General features: G+C 41.8%; 1 protein-coding gene across 2 annotated transcripts in view; it reads right to left on the bottom strand.

Annotated features, from left to right (window-relative positions):
- Synpr (synaptoporin) overlaps positions 1-19,162 on the bottom strand; it is a 334,976-nt gene that overhangs the window by 58,281 nt on the left and 257,533 nt on the right. For both annotated transcript variants that reach the window (XM_021733267.3, XM_021733268.3), the window contains one exon: positions 1,621-1,819. In XM_021733267.3, coding sequence (XP_021588942.1) covers positions 1,621-1,819 — 199 coding nt within the window. The remainder of the gene's footprint in view (positions 1-1,620; positions 1,820-19,162) is intronic.

Below are 19,162 nucleotides of genomic sequence, written 5' to 3'. Positions count from 1 at the left end.
AATTTCCTTATATTTAATTTATGTGCCCTGATTACATGGTTATCTATCATCAAAATTTATTTTAGTTTATTTTTAATTTTTAAGAATTATTTTAGCTTTCTCTTTATACATCAAAAATTATTTTTTTAATGCTGTATCAACTGATGAGGACTTTTAATTTTATTGAAAGCAAAACATAGGAAATCTCCTTATGTCCAAAAAAAGTATATTAGCCAGGCATAAGGATCCTCACTTTTTCAACAGAGTACCCATATTTCAAATGATTCATTTTTTTAGTGCCTCAAGTGTGTTGTATCATGTAAATCTACTGAGTGGTAAGATTTGGGATGGTATGGAAGGATGCTTTTCTTTAAAATGGGAGTAGATGATCATTATAAATTGGATAGTTAATGTTCCCCAAAGGCCAATGTGTTCCAAGTATGGTCTCCAGGGTGGTGCTGGGGGCGGGGTGAAACCTGGGGGAGGTGGGATCTTGGGGGATGCATTAGATCAAGGGATTGTTGGCCTCTGAACCCCTCCTCTGTAGCTCTCTTTTCCTTCCTGACCTTGACATGAGCAATTTTCTGTCATGTACTTTCACTATTTGGTGTCCCCACCTGGGGCTGGAATCTCTAAAACTGTGAGTCAAAATAAACCTTTTTCTCTTTATATGGTAATTACCTCAAGTGTTTTGTTACAGTTAGTTTTTGAAAGCTAAATGTGATTTGAAAAAAGATAGCAATATATCTTCAGAGTCAGGGCATTCTCAGGAAGACAGATTTTATGCAAATATATATGTAAAGATTGGGAAATGTGATTTTTTTTTTTTTTGGCACCAGGGATTGAACTCAGTGGCACTTAACTGCTAAACCACATCTACAGCCCTTTTTTATATTTTATTTAGAGACAGGGTCTTATTGAGTTGCTTAGGGCCTCCATAAATTGCTGAGGCCGGCTTGGCACTCTCAATTCTCCTGCCTCAGCCTCCCAAGCTGCTGAGATTACAGGCCTGGGCCACGCTACCCTGTGGGGAAATTGGAAATTTATTTCCTTAAAATTACCCATGCCCATGTGCCCGTCAGAATTTGTAAATCCTTCTAGGTATATGCTGCCCCACCTGTAGGAGTCCTTGGCCCATTCTACAAAGCAAAGGAAAGTGGGGGTGGATAGGGTGACTGATGAGAGAGAGAGAGAGAGAGAGAGAGAGAGAGAGAGAGAACCAACTTCATCTTAAAGTAAATCACACTCTGCCAAGACTATCATGCACTGAGGGAATAACACATTTCGGATATGTACAAATCATACTGTCTACATAACCAGTGATCAAAAGGACTAAGTCCAGAATGCTGAGATCATAAGTGAATCCAAAGCAAGCCTCACCACTCCTTCCTCCCTCTCACTTATTTCGGAAGGGGTTTCCAGCAGGTCTCGGACATTATTTCCAAAGGCAGGGGGTGGGGGGCTCAGGAGAGGGACAGGCATCACACACCTGTCCCCATCCAAGAGGTTTGGATGAAAAAAGGAAAACGATTTTCTTTCCCATCCCTGCCCCCAGGACTTTAGGTCCCTGGGACACTTTTGCAGCCTTTGCCAAAGAAGCGCGAGAGGACAAAGTTCTGTGAAAAGAGAAAAACCACTCACGATCAACGGGCCCCGGTTGTTTTCTCGGTACTTGTTCTGGAAGAAAATGTAAACCACGGTGGCGGCCAGAGAGTAGAGGAAGGCGAAGACGGCGACCGTGACGAAGAACTCGGCCGAGGACGAGGAGTCGCCGATCAGAGCCAGCTTCTGGCGCTCCTTGCCCTCGCAGGTGGGCACCTCGAAGGTCACCTGGTGCAACCTACATGGCCGGACAGAGGAAGAGGCTCTTTAAGGGCTCCCAGGTCTGGTGTCCTGGACCCTGGCTATGTCCCCCGGCTCCTTCCTCTTCTGCTTTGAACTGTCACCTTGTTGTAACCTCCATGCCCCCCCCCCCCCGCCCCACCTTTTGGGGCTTCTCAGTTATGCCAAGCATGGTCCTGAGTGTCTGGTCATGGACAGCTCTCTTTCCCTAAATTACTCTGCCCCTGATCTCTCCCAGGGCTGTCTCCTTGATATTCAGGCATCATCAGCTTGAACACCCTCCTGGGAGAGGATTTGGCTGAGCATTGATCAAAAGCAGTTCCTTTGGCTGGTTGAGGGAGCGCATGCCTGTCATCCCAGCCACTGGGGAGGCTGGGGCAGGAGGATTGCAGAGATTTGAGGTCAGCCTCAATCATTTGGTGAGGCCCTGAGCAATGTAGTGAGACTTCATCTCAAAATAAAACATAAAAAGAGCTGGGGGCACTGGGGTGGTGGCTCAGTGGTAGGGCGCTTGCCTTGCATGTGTGGGGCACTGGGTTCCATCCTCAGCACCACATAAATAAATAAAATAATAAAATAGAGGTACTGTGTCCATTTACAACTAAAAAAATTAAAAAAAAAAAAGATCTGGGGATGTGGCTCAGTGGTTAAGTGCCCCTGGGTTCAATCCCCAGGACGAAATAATAATGATGATGATGATGATGATGATGATAATAATAATAAAAGTAGCTCTTTTGCTTTAGACATCTTCCACCACGTCACACTGTTTAATCTTATTTGCAGCAGTCATCACCAGGCAATGACTGGTCATTAACGGGTCTCTTATCTCCACGATAGTGGGGAATCTTGGTTTTCTTCTTGGTATTCCCCAAATCCAGCCTCTGTTTGGCACTCAGTATTTGGAGAAGTAAATGAGCATTCTTTTTTTTTTTTTTAATTTTAGTTGTTGATGGACCTTTGTTTTATTTGTTTATACATGGTGCTGAGAATGGAACCCAGTGCCTCACACATGCTAGGCAAGTGCTCTGCCCAGCCTAGCCCCCAATGTGAATGAGCATTCTCCAGTCTGTCTATCAGGATGACTGATAGTCTGATAGTCCTAATTAGATTGGGCCTTTAAAACTTCTACTTTAAAAAGAAAGTTCTATCAGGATTGCACCCAGGCTTAATAGATTGCTTGGTAGAGAAAAATAAGATGCTGGGGTGATGCTTTCTGCTTAGCCAAGGTCACCCAAGGAAGGTGACATCCAATAGTTCATGGTGTGAACTAGAACAAAGTGGTCAACTGGAACTCAGTCTAGAAACCAGTTCTCCAGAAAGACCATGAGGGAGACACCTGGACAAAAAAAAAAAAACATGAAGGAGGCTTATTTATATCAATAAAGCATCACTTGGAAAATTATGCACCTGAAAATTCACAACTTATCCTTAGAATTTTTTTTTTACTAAGCAAATTTTGATCTCTTTCAAATAGATTGTTGAACACATTTTCTTCCAATTTAGATAGCAATGGTCATGATTAAGTAATAATGATAATGACAACCAACATATTGGAACATTTCTTATGCAGCAAACACTTGGGCTTTGAATACATGATTGAATTTAATGCCCAGGATGAACCTGATAATGTAGTAACGTAACGGCATTTTCCCTTTGCAGATGAGGAAACCGAGGCGTACAAGAGTCAGGTAATTCTTCCTAAGGTACGTAGCTCATGATTATTGAGCCAGGGATTTAAATCTGCTTCTGATTTCAGAGTTGGACCTTTTAACATCTGTGTTAACCTGTTTATATTAAGTAATGAAGACATTAACTAGCAGGAATTTTTTTTTTCAAAGTGAAGCCTGTGGACTACTGGCCTTAGAAACTCTAGGCATTCTAGCATACATTCAAGGGCCCCGTTCCAGACTTACTGAAACCTCTAGGAGAGAGCCTAGTTGGTAGCTAGAGCAGACAAAAATCCAGTTCACTTAATTTTTTTTTCTTTTTCTCTTTCTTTTCTTTCTTTCTTTTTCTTTTTGGTACCAGGGCTTGAAACTACAGGTGCTTCACCTCTGAGCTACATCCTCAGTGCTTTTTTATTTATTTATTTATTTTGAGACAAGGTCTCACGAAGTTGGTTGGGTCGTTGACTAGCCTCAAACTTGTGATCCTCCTGCCTCAGCCTCCTGAGTCACTGAAATTATATGCATGGACCACTATGTCTGGCTTGTTCTTCCTTCCTTCCTTCCTTCCTTCCTTCCTTCCTTCCTTCCTTCCTTCCTTCCTTCCTTCCTTCCTTCGTACTGGAGATGGAACCTAGGGGTATTTTACCACTGAGCTACATCCCGGCCCTCTTCATTTTTTAATTTAATTTAAATTTTTATTCATTCATTCATTTATTTATTTAGAGACAGGGTCTCCCTGAGTTGCTTAGTTCTTCCTTAAGTTGCTGAGGCTGGCTTTGAACTCACCATCCTCCTGCCTCAGCCTCCTGAGCTGTTGGGATTAAAGGTGTGCACCACCGTGCCCAGCCAATTTCTTTATTTCTTAAAAGCATTCATTATTTTTTGTTTGTTCACTGTTTGACTAAAGAAAGAACTATCTACAAAGTCCTTTTGATTTTCCTTGTGGCCATGGAGCTTGTCCACGGTCTTTTCCTTAACAAACACTGAGGTGTTCAGCTGCAGTAAAATTCGGGAAGAGGTGATTTGGCAGAGCCCCTTTTCTGCCTTGCTGGGTATACGGAAATATTCCTCAACAATTTGACCTGTAGGAATATTTAAAAATGAGGGAGATTGAAGAGGTAGGTACTCATGTCAATTCTGAAACAGGTGATTTGGAGTTCACACCCTTTCCCTGTGTTTAATGTCATTCACTTAACACATTTTTTGACAGTCAGCAACTCTATGCTTTACCCAGTGGCTGATGCTGGGGTGAGGTGAGGAATAAGGAGAGGGAGTGATTTCTATTTAGTTTGATTGAAGCTATTTACTTTACAGAGATGATAGGTTTTCTGAGAGGAGCCCTTGCCCAGTCTGGGGGTGGGAGGGTCCCGGTAAACCTCCCTTATGGGAGCTATCCTTACTCCGCAGCTTGAACATGAGTAGAAATAACCCGGATCTAAAGTTAAGAAAGGAAGCACAATAAGATCCCATTTTGCATCCACTAAGTTGACAACACCAGACCAGATTACAGGGTGGCAGTAACAGGCGTTGGCGGGGATGTGGGGAAATTGCAGCGTTCACGCGTGGTCCATGGGAAAGTCAAATGGAGTGACCACTTTGGAAGACAGACCCTGAGAGTTCTTCAAATAGTCATACACAGAGGCATCATAGGATCCGATTCCACCCCTGAGATGCATATGGGAGAGACATACTATTTGGTTACAAAAAACTTGTGCCAGAATGTCTGCACGAGACTATTCATAACAGCCCCAAAGTGGAAGTAAGTCGAATGTCCATCAACTGATAAAAGGGTGCAGTGTATCCAGAGGTTGGGATGTCATTTGTCAATAAAAAAGGAACAAGCACTAATACATGCCACAACAAGGAAGAACCCTGAAAGTGCTACAGTGAGTTTAAAACAAAACAAAACAAAACAGACACAAGAGGCCATGTGTCCTGTTTCTATTTATGTGAAATATTCAGAATAGGCAAATCTATGGAGCCCAAAAAGCAGGTTAGTGTTGGTTAGGGCTGGGGGTTGGGAGAAGTGGGGATGATGGCTAAGCGGTGTAGTGTTGCTTTGGGGGGATACTGACGGTGTTCTAGAATTCATTGTGGGAAAGAGTGCATAACTCTGCCGAAAAGCTATTTAATTGTACATTTGAAATGATGAATCGTGTGACATGTGAGTTATATCTCATTAAAACTCTTAGCGAACACACAGGGAAGATGATTTATCACGTTCCTGTGTAGGCAAGACACTCAGCACATGGAGAAATGCAATATAGCCAGGTGCGGTGGTGCACACCTCTAACCCCAGCAGCTCGGGAGGCTGAGAGGCTGAGGCAGGAAGATGATGAGTTCAAAGCCAGCCTCAGCAACTTGGCGAGGCCCTAAGCAACTCAGTGAGACGCTATCTCTAAAGAAAATACAAAATAGGGCTGGGGAGGTGGCTCCTTAGTCAAGTGCCCCAAGTTTAAACCCATATATATATATATATATATGAGATGCAATATGACTTGGGTAATTGGAAAAAGGATGGGTGATGTGGAAAGAGAATAATAGCCAGGGGTCCCCACTGCGGGCCTTGTGGGTCATGTTATTGACATGGGCCTTTATTTGAAGACAAAGGTTGGCAAGATTTTCTTAGGGTAACCATCACGTAAAACAAAACTGTGTCACCTGTTGCAACGAACTGGAGACATGCACACCTGCTTGCCCAGTGACCCACTCCAAGATTAGTGGGTCTCCACGGTGACAGTTCCCTTTTCTCAAATGTGGAATCTGGGTCTGAATCTGTGTGCAGGGGAACAAGAGGAGTGGGAGAATAAATCATCCTTCTTTTTCAGGACCATCAGTTGAACAGCAGGATTTTTTGCCTTGCTGACTCACTGCATGGACTCGTAGAAATTGTTAACTGTGCTTATGTGCACATGATGAAAACAAACAAACAGACACACACACACACACACACAAAAAAAAGCGACTTAAAAATCTGCTTTTCTAGGAAACAATCAAAAACGTGAAGAGAGAGAAAATCTTTGCCACCTGCACCTGGGATACAGCATTAATCTCCAGGATATATAAAGAACTCAGAACATTTACACCTAAAAAATCAAATAACCCAATCAATAAATGGGCAAAGGAACTCAACAGACACTTCACAGAAGAAACAGTAAGTCATCAAATATATGAAAAAATGATCGACATCTCTAGCAATTAGAGAAATGCAAATTAAAACTACACTGAGATTTCATCTCCAGTCAGAATGGCAATTGTCAGGAATACAAGTAACAATAAATGCTGGCGAGGATGTGGGGGAAAAGGTATACTCATAAGTTGTTGGTGGGACTGCAAACTGGTGCAACCACTCTGGAAAGCAGTGTGGAGATTTCTTAGAAATCTTGGAATGGAACCACCATTTAATCCAGTTTTCCCACTCCTCAGTATATCCAAAATACTTAAAATCAGCATATTATAGTGATGCAGACACATCAATGTTTATAGCAGTTCAATCCACAATAGCTAAGCTATGGAACCAACCTAGTGCCCTTCAATAGATGAATGGATAAAGAAAGTGTGATATCTATATACAATGAAATATTACTCAGCCTTAAAGAAGAATGAAATGATGGCATTTGCTGGTAAATGGATATAACTGGAGACTACCATGCTGAATGAAATAAGCCAATCCCCCCCCCAAACAAAGGCAGAATGTTTTCTCTGATATGTGGATGCTAACACACAATAAGTGCGGGAAGGAAGAATAGACCATTGGATTAAACAAAGGGGAATGAAGGGAAGGGAGGGGGATAGGAATGGGAAAGACAGTGGAATGAATCAGACATAACTTTCGTATTTTCATATATAAATAACAACCAGTGAAACTCCACATCATGTACAATCAAAAGAATGGGAAGTTATAGGGGCTGGAGTTGTGGCTCAGTGGTAGAGTGCTTGCCTCACATGTGTGAGGCTCTGGGTTTGATCCTCAGCCTCACATAAAAATAAATAAAAAATAAATAAAGGTATTGTGTCCATGTACAACTGAAAAAAAATTAAAAAAAAAAAGAATGAGGAGTTATACTCTGTGTGTGTATGACATGTCAGAATACACTCTACTCTCGTATCTTAAAAGAACAAATAAAAAATTTTTAAAAATCTGCTTTGCTTATTACTATCTGAGCAGTTAGTCCAATAACTCTGCTGGGATGAGATGAGAAGAAAGAGATCAAATGGAAGTGACGTTCTAAACCAGTGCCTAATATAAGGAAAGGGGTGGAGGACAATTTATAAAGGAAGAGTATAGCAGCAGAAATAGTCAACCAATATATGAAAAAAAAATGATCAACATCTCTAGCAATTAGAGAAATGCAAATTAAAACTACATTGAGATTGAGAATAATAATTCATGTCATTCCGTGTTTTGAATGCTGCAAACACACATATACACAAGAAGCTTCTCTTAAGCAACAGTTATGTTTATATATAAATATGGTATGTATGGCTGTACATATAAAAACCGTGCGCTCTCTCTCTCTCTCTCTATATATATATATATATAATATATATTATATATATATATAACTGCTATATATATTAATTTGAAAGAGGAGAATTTATAGTCGGCATGTGTTTTGCAGCTATAATCACTGTAGAATGAGGTCTCATTAATTTCAGAACCTAAACTAGGGGGGAAACTGTCTCAGAGAGATAGAGCCTATCAGTGCTCAGCATCTGGAAGCTGGGGATCCCTCTGATCTTGCAGAGAGCAGTTGCTGAGCCTGCGAAAGGTACCAAATCCAATTTGTTGATTTCAAATGTATGATTCCCTTCTCGGCTGACCTGACCCAATCAAGGGGTAATTGAATTTGGCTGGGTTTTACTGCATATTGCATTCTATCAAGGAAAGCCCTCCATTTTAAAGTAGTTTCCTTGAGGGGGGGGAAGCAACTTTTGATACCAAGGCCTAAATGGGGCTATTTAAAGCATTTCATGGATACACCAATTAACTGCAAGGAACTACTAAGCACCTGCGGTTTTCAGGTCTGTTTGTAGGACCTGGAAAAATCGTCAATGTACCTGTCTCTTCAGGGAACTGGAAAAGGACAAACTGGTACTGCTTTGCTAAGAACCAGTGACATTTTTCTACCTCTAGGCAGTGGGCTAGTTTTCTGTAGCTAGCCGTATCTCAATTAATTCTGATTGCAACTCTCTTAGATAATACTGTCACTAGTTTTTAGACGAGGAAGTGATGCTTGACATGAGCAGTCAGCTTGCCTGAGGTCATTTGGCATCCACCAGGAGAGCAGAGATTGTCTCAACTGCAAGTAGATCAGGAGGAGCTCACATTAAGGACTACCTCACATTTCCACCTTGCAGCTTGAAAATGATAGTATCCTTTAATGTCTTTTTTATTTTTTAGTTTTTGGTATCAGGGATTGAACCAGCGTGTACTCAACCCCTGAGCCATATCCCCCGCACTTTTTTATATTTTATTTAGAGACAGGGTCTCACCGAGTTGCTTAGGGCCTTGCTAAGTTGCTGAGGCTGGCTTTGAACTTGCGATCCTCCTGCCTCAGCCTCCCGAGCCCCTGGCATTACAGGTGGGTGCCACCACTCCTGGCTGCATCTTTTAATTTCTAGCTGAATGTTTGAACAAAAAGTGGCCAAGCCTGCTTTCCCACACCATCTCATCTAATGGTAGGCTGAGAATTTATACTAAACGGATTCTAAACCAATATTCCTTCTGCTTCCACCTTGAAATATGTGAATCAGGCATTTTTACAAAATCCCCAGCAATGACGGAGCTGCTCCCTGAACGCTGATCAATAGAAAGGCATTTAAAACTCCCTGGTTTTCAAACCTTGTCCTGGGATATTCTAACATTTGCCTTAGAACCAAGCAGAGGGCAAAGGAACTGCAGTTGGGATCATCATAGGGTGATTCTGTGTAGAAAGGGAGACACTCTGCTGAGGGTAGCACATATTCATCTGTATGTCCCACGGGGCGATGCCAGTCATCTGGGAATACGACTTTTGAAATTATTGACAGTATCTTTCACCAGGGGTGGAAGAAAACAGGACTAAAGCCCCTAGCAATATATTTGGGAGTGGCTCAGTGTCACATCCTAAGGACAGCGACCTAGCTGCTTCTAGGAGCAAAGTGGGGAATATTTAGGGTGTCGGGGAACATAGGGCTGTCACTGAATTCCTGATAGCTTTAATGAAATTGGCTGGGAAGATCAGAGGGCAGCTGGCGAATTATAGTTCTCAGCACGTTTTCTCATTACCCGATCATCTTCTATAGGTTCTGTTTCAAATCCCATTTAACAGTCGAAAGGGACTTTAATCATCTTGCTCCAACTTTTTCTCTTCCCAATACGAAACATTGGCCATTGTCTGGTTTTAGATCGACTTTCTATTTAAAAAAAAAAAAAAAACCTTTTTTTTTTTTTTGTTAGCCCTATGTGCATTACATTACAAATGTAATGAGTACATTTGGGTGTGCATTTGCGTGCACACAAACACACACACACACACACACACAAGCACACCTACTGCTTACTGTGCTCATATCATTTACAAGATAAATCACTGTAAAATCCTGAGCGTTTATGCGTTTTCATAGGCTACCTTTTCAGTTTCTTTTTCTCCCCAGTAGATCTTTCCATTTCACAGACAGAAAAATTGGAGCTTAGTCATCTTGGAAAGAATCACAGAGTTGGCATAGAGAAGAGGCCAGACCCCGATCCAGGCTTTCTGCTGCCCAGCTCAAGTTGTTTGAGGTGTGGACTGAATTCCTCTAACTTTCCCAAACTGCTGTCTCCCTATGCTCACGTCCTTCCTTTATTCATTCAACAGGGATTTGTTGAATCCGGTGGGACAGTCATTAGAGACCACTAGACAGGGAGACAATGAGTTATGGGGAATGGGAACGGAGATTATTTAGTGGTTGAAAGCACAAACCTCTCCTTGGGTGCTTATCACTACCTAGAACAGTAGTAGGGATTTTTTTCTTTTGGTACCAAGGATTGAACCCAGGAGTGCTTAACCAGTAAGCCATATCTTCAGCCCATTTTTGATTTTTTATTTAGATACAAGGTTTCACTGAGTTGTTTAGTGCCTTGCTAAGTTGCTGAGGCTGGCTTTGAACTCATGATCCTCCTGCCTCAGCCTCCTGAGCCACTGGGATTACAGCTGTGTGCCACTGTGCCCGGCTGCTAATAGGGATTTTATGTCTTCCACTGCTGGATGCCAATCGTCAGCTGACATTTACTGAGCATCTACTAGGCCAAGCATAATGTTAAATGCATTTAAATATTATCTCATTTAAACTTACAAACACGAGGAAGAAGACTATTATCTTATAGTACCCTTCCTGTAGAAGTGAGGAGACTTAGTGACATCAGGGACTTGAAATGGAGCCAATCAGGCCTCAGACCTCTTGCTCTTAAGCTCCCATATTGTGGAAAAAGAAATACACACACACACACACACACACACACACACACACACACGATGCCACTAATTATTTTTAGGAATCACATATTGGCTGGCCATTATAGTCTCATGGTAAGTCACCTCCTGCTGGCTTCTCCCAGGGTCTTTTAGCAGCTAATTCTCTCACTTGTCACTTTCAGTGATTTCTCAGCAGGTCATGGAATGAATCTAGGGTACTGTGACCATTTGTTTCCCTGCTCCCTGCTTGACAGGTGATTTTAAGCTGGTTCTAAAAAAATCTCATCCATGGGAGCAAGGTTCCCCTTTAAATTACCAGCACCTCACAAGGCATATTTTTATGTTGTGATCAAAATCTGGGGAGAGGCCTGTTTTCACAAAGCCCGTGTTTAGGATCATACAGGGTAGAAATGACAGAAGAGTTCCAGTTCTGGTCAGAGATCAGACCCAGGAACATGCCCATTGTGGTCAGAATCAAGAGTCAGCCCCAGCAACGGGGGCTCAGGTCACTGAAGATGCAGAAATGTGGCCAACAATTCTATGAATAAATATTCAACACCTCTAGCAATTAGAAAAATGCAATTAAAATTACACTGAGATTTTACCTCACTCGACAAGAATGGCAATTATCAAGAGTACAAATAACAGTGAATGTTGGTGAGGATGTGGGGAGAAGGCAAACTCACACATCGCTGGTGGGACTGCAAATTGGTGCAACCACTCTGGAAAGCAGTATGGAGATTTCTCAAAAAATTGGGAATGGAACCACCATTTGACCCAGCTATCCCACTCCTAGGTTAATACCCAAAGGACTTAAAATCAGCACACTGTGACACAGCCATATCAATGTTTATAGCAGTTCAAACCATAATAACTAAGCTATGGAACCAACCTTGGTGCCCTTCAACAGATGAATGGATAAAGAAAACGTGGTGTATATATATAATGGAATATTACTCAGCCATAAAGAAGAATGAAATGATGGCATTTGCTGGTAAATGGATGGAACTGGAGACTATCTTGCCAGGTGAAATAAGCCAATCCTAAAAAAACAAAGGCAGAATGTTCTCTCTGATATGTGGATGCCAACCCACAACAAATGGTGGAGGGGAAGAACAGAAGTTCACTAATTAGACAAAGGGGAATGAAGGGAAGGGAGGGGGATGGAAATAGGAAAGACAGTGGAACGAATCAGACAGAACTTTCCTACGTTCCTATATGATCACACAACCAGTGAAACGCCACATCATATACATCCACCAGCCTGGGATCCTAAATGGAATAAGATACATTCCATGTTTGTAAAAATAGATCAACATAGATCCTCCTGTCACATATAACCAAAAAGACCAAATAGAAAAAATAAAAAGATGGCAACAAGGTTGAAGCCTTGAGCTTGCAGAAGGGATTGGGCAGTTTGTCTTAAAGGCAAGACTCCCTCACTGAGCGCTGTCAAGGATCAGTGCACCTGGGGACATCTCTGTTGAGGCACAGAGTCACCATCAGACTGTACCCAACATCCCTCGGGGCAGAACACGAAGCAACCCAGTATGCAAGTTCCCTTCTAGGACAGCCTTCCTGTGCCCCCAGGAAGGTGGTTTGGACATGGATGGTACTTCCACACCCCCATCTGCTAGACCGCCAGGATGCTTGTCTTCAGATAACTGCCCTTGTGTCGGTAGCCTGAATCCTTTCTTCAGACATTTCAGTTCTAACCTGGGCTGAGTCAAAAGCAGTTTCATCTTCAAGCCTCTCAGCGTCAGTATACTCCCCCATCAATAGTTTCTTGGAATTGAAGAAAAACTAAGGGAAAGACAAAAGTTTCTACTTGTATTTTTCCATACAATGGGGCCTTTGTCTCTGATTTGTTCATGCATTGAGTGTATTAAAATTCGATTGTCACCACGGAAGGAAATTTCCGTTACATTTTGTCCTCTCCACTTTACTAATAGTGAACCTAAGTTTTCTCCCTGCAGAGAATTCAGCTAGACATTGGGAAGTGTAGTCAAGGTTGCCACAAACAATACACCATTTTCCTACATTGTTAGTTGTGCTCGTGCATGGGAGGAGGGAAAATCACTGCCTCTGTCCCCCACCCCCAGCATGTGCCTGCCATCTTATGTGCCCAAAAGACATTTATTCAATTTATTGAAAGAATGCTGTGCTGTTAAGAAAGTTGCTTCTTAAGTTCATGTCCTGCACACCTGAGTGTGCACAAACACACACACACACACACACACACACATTTGTATTTGTGTAGATAGACATTTCTCTGGTAGAGCAAGATGGGAACTTGGGCAGTCTAAGAGGTGACAGGCTGTGGTTTTGCACATGGACACACAGCAGCTCTGCTTTACTGAATTTAACCATAGAGGCCTGCAGTGGCTAATGGTATCTTCTAACCACAGTAACAAAAGCAGGAAATACAGCAATGGGGAAAGAACAATCCCCCTTTAGGCTTAGTGCAGTGAAAGTCCCCATGCTGTGTGACCTAAGAGCCCCTAGGCTGTTGACAAGTTTTTATCATATAAGGAACATAGAATGCACCCTCCAATAGAATGGCACCTACCCCCTTGCCTTGATGTGCCCCAAACTTGCTTATGTTTAAAAGTAAAAGCCCTGCTGTGCTCAGGGCTCAGAGTTTGGGAATTATCCCTTTGGGCCGTGGGGCCACTAATAACGGATTGTTTCCAGATCTTGGACCCTCATTTCCTGCTACATTTCAAAATGGAAATGTAGACTTCAAAGTGATCAGAATGGACTGGTTCCATGGAGCCCAGGGTCTGGCCTGCGGTGGAACTTAGAGAAATAAGACTCTCAAAACCTACAGAGTGGCTTGCAAAGAGGCATTGCTATGCTCACTAGCAATGATTTATTAATTTTGGTTTCTTCAAATAGAATTTGAGTAATAGAGAGCTCAGACTGCCTCTACATTGCCAAATTAAAATAGATAATGAGTTCATTATTTATATCCAGGGAACATTCTTCTCTTGTTTCCCCTGAACTGTGAAACACTATAACCCAAGAAAATTAGGAAACAAAATTGTCCCAGAATGGATTTTTTAAAAAAAATCTTGAATGTCTATTTGACAATTGCTTATCTCTCCATTGTATTTGTTTAATATAAATTTTTTAATATAGAAATTTTTAATATAGATTTTTAAAATATTTGTTTAATATAGAAATCATGAATAAAAAATGTAAAAAGGATTTGGTTCACAGATATTTGCAATACTCAAAAAACACAGGGGTGGTACAAGGGAGGGTGCAGAATCTGCCTGATCTGACATTTTGTTCAAAATTTAGCTCCAATTGATTTGATTCATTAATTCAACCAACATAGAAATGTTGAAAAGAGAAAGAAAAAAAATGCAATGTCACAATTTCTTTTCAAGCATCAACAACCTTAAAAGATTGAAATCCAACAAGGTCTTCCATCTCCTATTTACCACCTGGTAATAGGACCAGTCCATAGCGGATCCTTTCAGAAAGCCCTTATTCCTAAGAGTCCTATCTAGAGGCACAGAAGGAACCATCGTATTGTACACACTGTTCTGTGCAGGGACCAGTGGAGGTCCCATGATTATTTTCTAAATAGCCCTTCGTTGGGGCATTTTGAATACTTCATATTAATTTCTCTGGATCATGTTACATAACTATCAGATTCTCAGACAGTTTTTTTTTTCTTTTTTAAATCCCCAAAGGTTGAAATTTACTAAACTTGATCATTTTGGTAACCTACTGCTGAAAACAGAAATGAGAAATGGATTTTAAGGTTTTCATATTTGGGCTGCATATTTTGTCCAATGTGACAGTTCTTGATCCTACCCACTAATTACCTCACCTGGGCGACATGGAGAAGAATATTCAGATACAAGTCCCGTCAGTGAGAGGCTATTTCTGACACACTGAGAGCCCTAACAAACCTTCTGTATGTCTCACTTTGTACATTTTTTTTTTTTTGCTTAATGGAAAACCAATATAAAACAGACCCACTGACCACCAGCTATGTGACTTTGGTCACAGTAGAGTACATCTGCAATCCTAGCAGCTTGTGAGGCCGAGGCAGGAGGATCATGAATTTAAAGCCAGCCTCAGCCACTTAGTGAATCCCTAAGCAATGCAAGGAGACCCTGTCTCAAAATAAACCATAAAAAAGGGCTGGGGATGTGGCTCAGTGGCTCAGTGTCCCTGGGTTCAATCCCCCATACCAAAAAAAAAAAAAAAAAAAAAAAAAAAAAAAGGACCATCCTCAGAGTAAATTTTGGAGAGGCTCAAATGAGATAATAGAATGCACTGTATTTATCAAGGTACTTGAATGTAACTGGCAATTACACATGCTATTAAATATTTGAACTGCTAAGAATTTCCAGATTCTAAGTTCAATGTTAAGTTTAATTTGTCAAGTTGATTTTAAAAAGGCGAATGGCTTCAAAAACTAGAAACAGGCAAGTTTTAGTACTTTTTTTTTTTTTTAAAAAAAACTAGGCAATCAATAGTTATTTGGTCATTTTCTGTTGCTGCTTGCTTGCTGTTCTCACAGATCTCTGGCTGGGTGGGAAATTCAATATTTATGCCAGATAATAATCAAATAAATAGTAATCACTTATGCCTATAGAACAAAATGCAATCTCCTTGAAATCACCAAAAAGCTATTGCCTTGTCAAGCGGTTTTGGAAATCCCCAGCTCTTTGGTTATTAATATTACCATCAACACACAAATCCTCTTTGGAAAAAAAAACAAAAAAACGTCTCAGACACAAAGAAACGCTGTTCATTTTAGTTAACTAGGAACAGTTTGTTGAACATATTTATCAGCATGGGATAGGAAAAGTGCCTCTTATTGTCAACAAATATAATGTCACCCACATTTCCAGTGTGTTGCCAGCGACTAGGGGATTAATCATACCATTTGAGAGTGGCATTTGGAATATGACATGTAAGAATTCATTTTCTTTCTGCACAACAGCCAGAAATCTTTTTAAAACATGAATCAGAGCATGTCACTTTTCTGGGTAAAACTCTTCTTGGGTGACTTTCTCTTCTTAGAATACAACCGCCCCCACCCCCACCCTGCCCAGGTCCTTTGATTTAGCTCCACAGCTTCCTGCCTGCGGTGGAACTTAGAGAAATAAGTTCACCCCAGGCCTCGGCGGCCAACAGGTCTACCCCGCTATGAGGCTCCTTTCACCACGGAATCCCAATGGCGCATCCTACCCTTGGTCATTCTCTAGTTCTTGGTCCCGTTTTATTGCTTTATTGTCTTATCACTGTCTGAATCGACTGTTATTGTGAACCTGTGTTTTGCCTGTGTCTCCCACCAGACTGCACACAGGGGTCCTGCTCATCTACCTGTTTATTAATGAGCACCTAGTTAGGGTACACTTGGTTTACAGCAAGTGCTCAATAAATGTTTGTTCAATGAGGAAGGAAGAAGGAAGGAATAAAGGAGAGAAAGAAGGAGGAATGGGAGGGGGGAAGAAAGGCCAGATCTCATTAAAGTCCTAGAGGAGCCGTTTGTATGGAAGCTGGCTCTACTCTCACCTTGTGGAATTGGAGACAGAGATGCCTCCCCTGTTCTCCCAGAGGAAATCGAGATTCAGAGACGAAGGTGCTTGACCCAAGTCACACAGGGAAAGAATCACAGGTCTAGCTTCCTGCTTCTGGAGCTGGAGACCCCCGACTACTCTGCGATTCTCTGAGGAAGAATTCCCTTAGCTCAGAGAGGCCATGCCCCGAGGCTGGGAAAGCTACAGGATCCAAGAATAAGAAGTGGAAGCCATCACCCTGGCCTCTGCTGGAGACCTCCAGGGGAGCCTCCCTTCCTGGTTTGTCTCACCCAGTCAACATGGTGGATCTTGGGTCTCTCTCTCAGTACTGGCTTTGCTCTTCCTGGGTCTGGGCTTCCCTCTGACTGAACTTTCATTCATTCATTCATTCATTCATTCATTTATTCATTCATTTATCTCCTACGTGCTGGGTACTGTGCCAGGGATGACAGTACCCTACTAAGCAACATGGAGGTGGTTTCTGATCTGAGTCTTTTGTTCTAAGGAAAACAGAATCCACGCAATAGCTCTGGTCATTATGGTAATCCAACAGCAAGAGCTGGTAGATATTGATGCCTGCCTTTATGAAAGTCACAGTGTTATGTGCTCTGCAGAACTTATTTCCTCAGTCTTCACAACAGCCCCAAATGGGAAATCATTATTATCCCTATTCTACAGATGAGGAGACCGAGGCCAAGCACAAACAAAGTCCATCAAACACAGTCAGCCTGTCCGGGGAGATGCTTACTGGGCAGCAGAGATTTCTTGCTCTCACCCTGAATGCTTTCTCTCTCCCAGGCAGACTAGATCCTTCTCCACCTTTTCTCAGAGGTGCATTTGGAGTCAGCTCTTTATATACCAATGGGGGCAACACAGTGCAGATTTCCAGAACGATTGGACCATGGTGAGCTAATTTGCTAAAAATCCACTGGCTAAGAAATCAGTTGCCAGATAGTTTGCTGACCTGGAACTGTCGAGGAGAATTTGTCATGGCGGTCTGGCCACCGTGTCTGAAGGTGGAGTGGCTCCTCAGTAGGAATGGAAAAGAGTGAGTGTGCTCGTGTTGGGGTGTGGGAGAGGCCTTCGCCCAGTGCTGCTCATACATTAGGACTATTTAAGAAGAGAGAAACCTATCTCTCAGTAAGCTGATTATTTTAAAAGCTGAGTAGGAGGAAATGGCTTTCCTGCTCACTTAGTTTTGATTGAAATTAAACTGGAAACCAAAAGGGCCGCCGCCCCTAGGAAAGAATTTTAAGGAATGACTTGAAGGCTTTGAAAGAGAGTCATCTTCCTCTTGGCTTCAGAAGGGAAGCCTGATCCACTGATGATAGGACTTGCTTTGCCCTTCACGCTGCCCAGGAACCAGAGTGAAGGGGCTTCCTTCTCTCCCCTGTTCTGAAATCTGCATGTTCCCAGTTCCACCATGTCCAAGTCCACCACTTATCCAAACAGAACTTCCATCTCTAAATAAAACCACCTCCATTAGGATCTTTCTTCAATGAAAGGAGGTTTAATACAATATTTACTAAATATTTGATTGGAAAGCCTTGGATGTTTTTATGAGGCCAGTGATAAGTCTATTTACAGAAGGAGAAAAAAATGTCTTTTAAAAAGAGAAAATGAAACCTGGCACAGTGGTGAAGGCCTGTGATCCCAGTGACTCAGGAGGCTGAGGCAGGAGGATCGCAAGTTCAAAGCCAGCCTCAGCAAAAGCAAAGCACTAAGCAACTCAGGGAGACCCTGTCTCTAAATAAAATACAAAAACAGGGTAGGGATGTGGCTCAGTGGTCAAGTGCCCCTGGGTTCAATCTCTGATACTAAAAAATAAAAAAAATAAATAAAAAAAGAATATGATATTTAATCATTGAAACTTTTCAAATGACAAATAAATAAATAAATAAATAAAACCTAAACTGACTGACTTCATTATTGGTTAAGGCCTATTTCTTACTATTACTTTTTCCTCTTAATTCATGGAATATTTACATGGAACAGAATGGGAGCTAAATACAATTTCTTTCTTTGAGAATTAAAAAATCAAGGGTCATTCCATGTGAGCGTATGCCACTGATATGTCTTGCAAAGTAATTTGATATGCAATAACTTTGCTTAGCTTCTTAGAAATTCTTAATGTTTCTGAAAACCTGAGATCAGAGATCCTAAAACTGTGGTCCAGAGACCCCCTAGGAATGTCCCTTTTGGGGGTTTATGAAACCAAAACGGCTGTCCTAATGTTGCTGAGACAATATTCGTTGTGTTAGCTCTTATTCTCTCACAAGTTTACTGTGCACTGTGTTTTGCAGAAGCCACAGGATGTGGGATACAGCCAATGTTCTGATGGTTAATAAGACGTGTATTTGCATATTCTTGAATTTTGTAACTTCCTCGGTTTTGATTTCTAATACGGCAAGTATCCACAGCCAAAATCCACATGAATAAAAAGATCTTTATGATTGTCAATCATTTTTAGAGGCCACCAGAGTTTGCAATTAGGGATGCTTAACCACTGAACCACACCCGCCAGCCCTTTTTATTTTTTTATTTTTAGAGACAGGGTCTCACTGAATTGCTTAGGGCCTCACTGAGGCTGGCTTTGAACTCACAATCCTCCTGCCTCAGCTTCCTGAGCTGCTGGGATGACAGGAGTGCACCACTGCGCCCGGCTTCATCAATCATTTTTAAGAAT

Source organism: Ictidomys tridecemlineatus, chromosome 2 (genome assembly GCF_052094955.1).
Source record: "Ictidomys tridecemlineatus isolate mIctTri1 chromosome 2, mIctTri1.hap1, whole genome shotgun sequence".
Lineage (NCBI taxonomy): Eukaryota > Metazoa > Chordata > Mammalia > Rodentia > Sciuridae > Ictidomys > Ictidomys tridecemlineatus.
The sequence above is the reverse complement of the archived record's forward strand: the minus strand, read 5'-3'. Positions and strand labels throughout refer to the sequence as shown.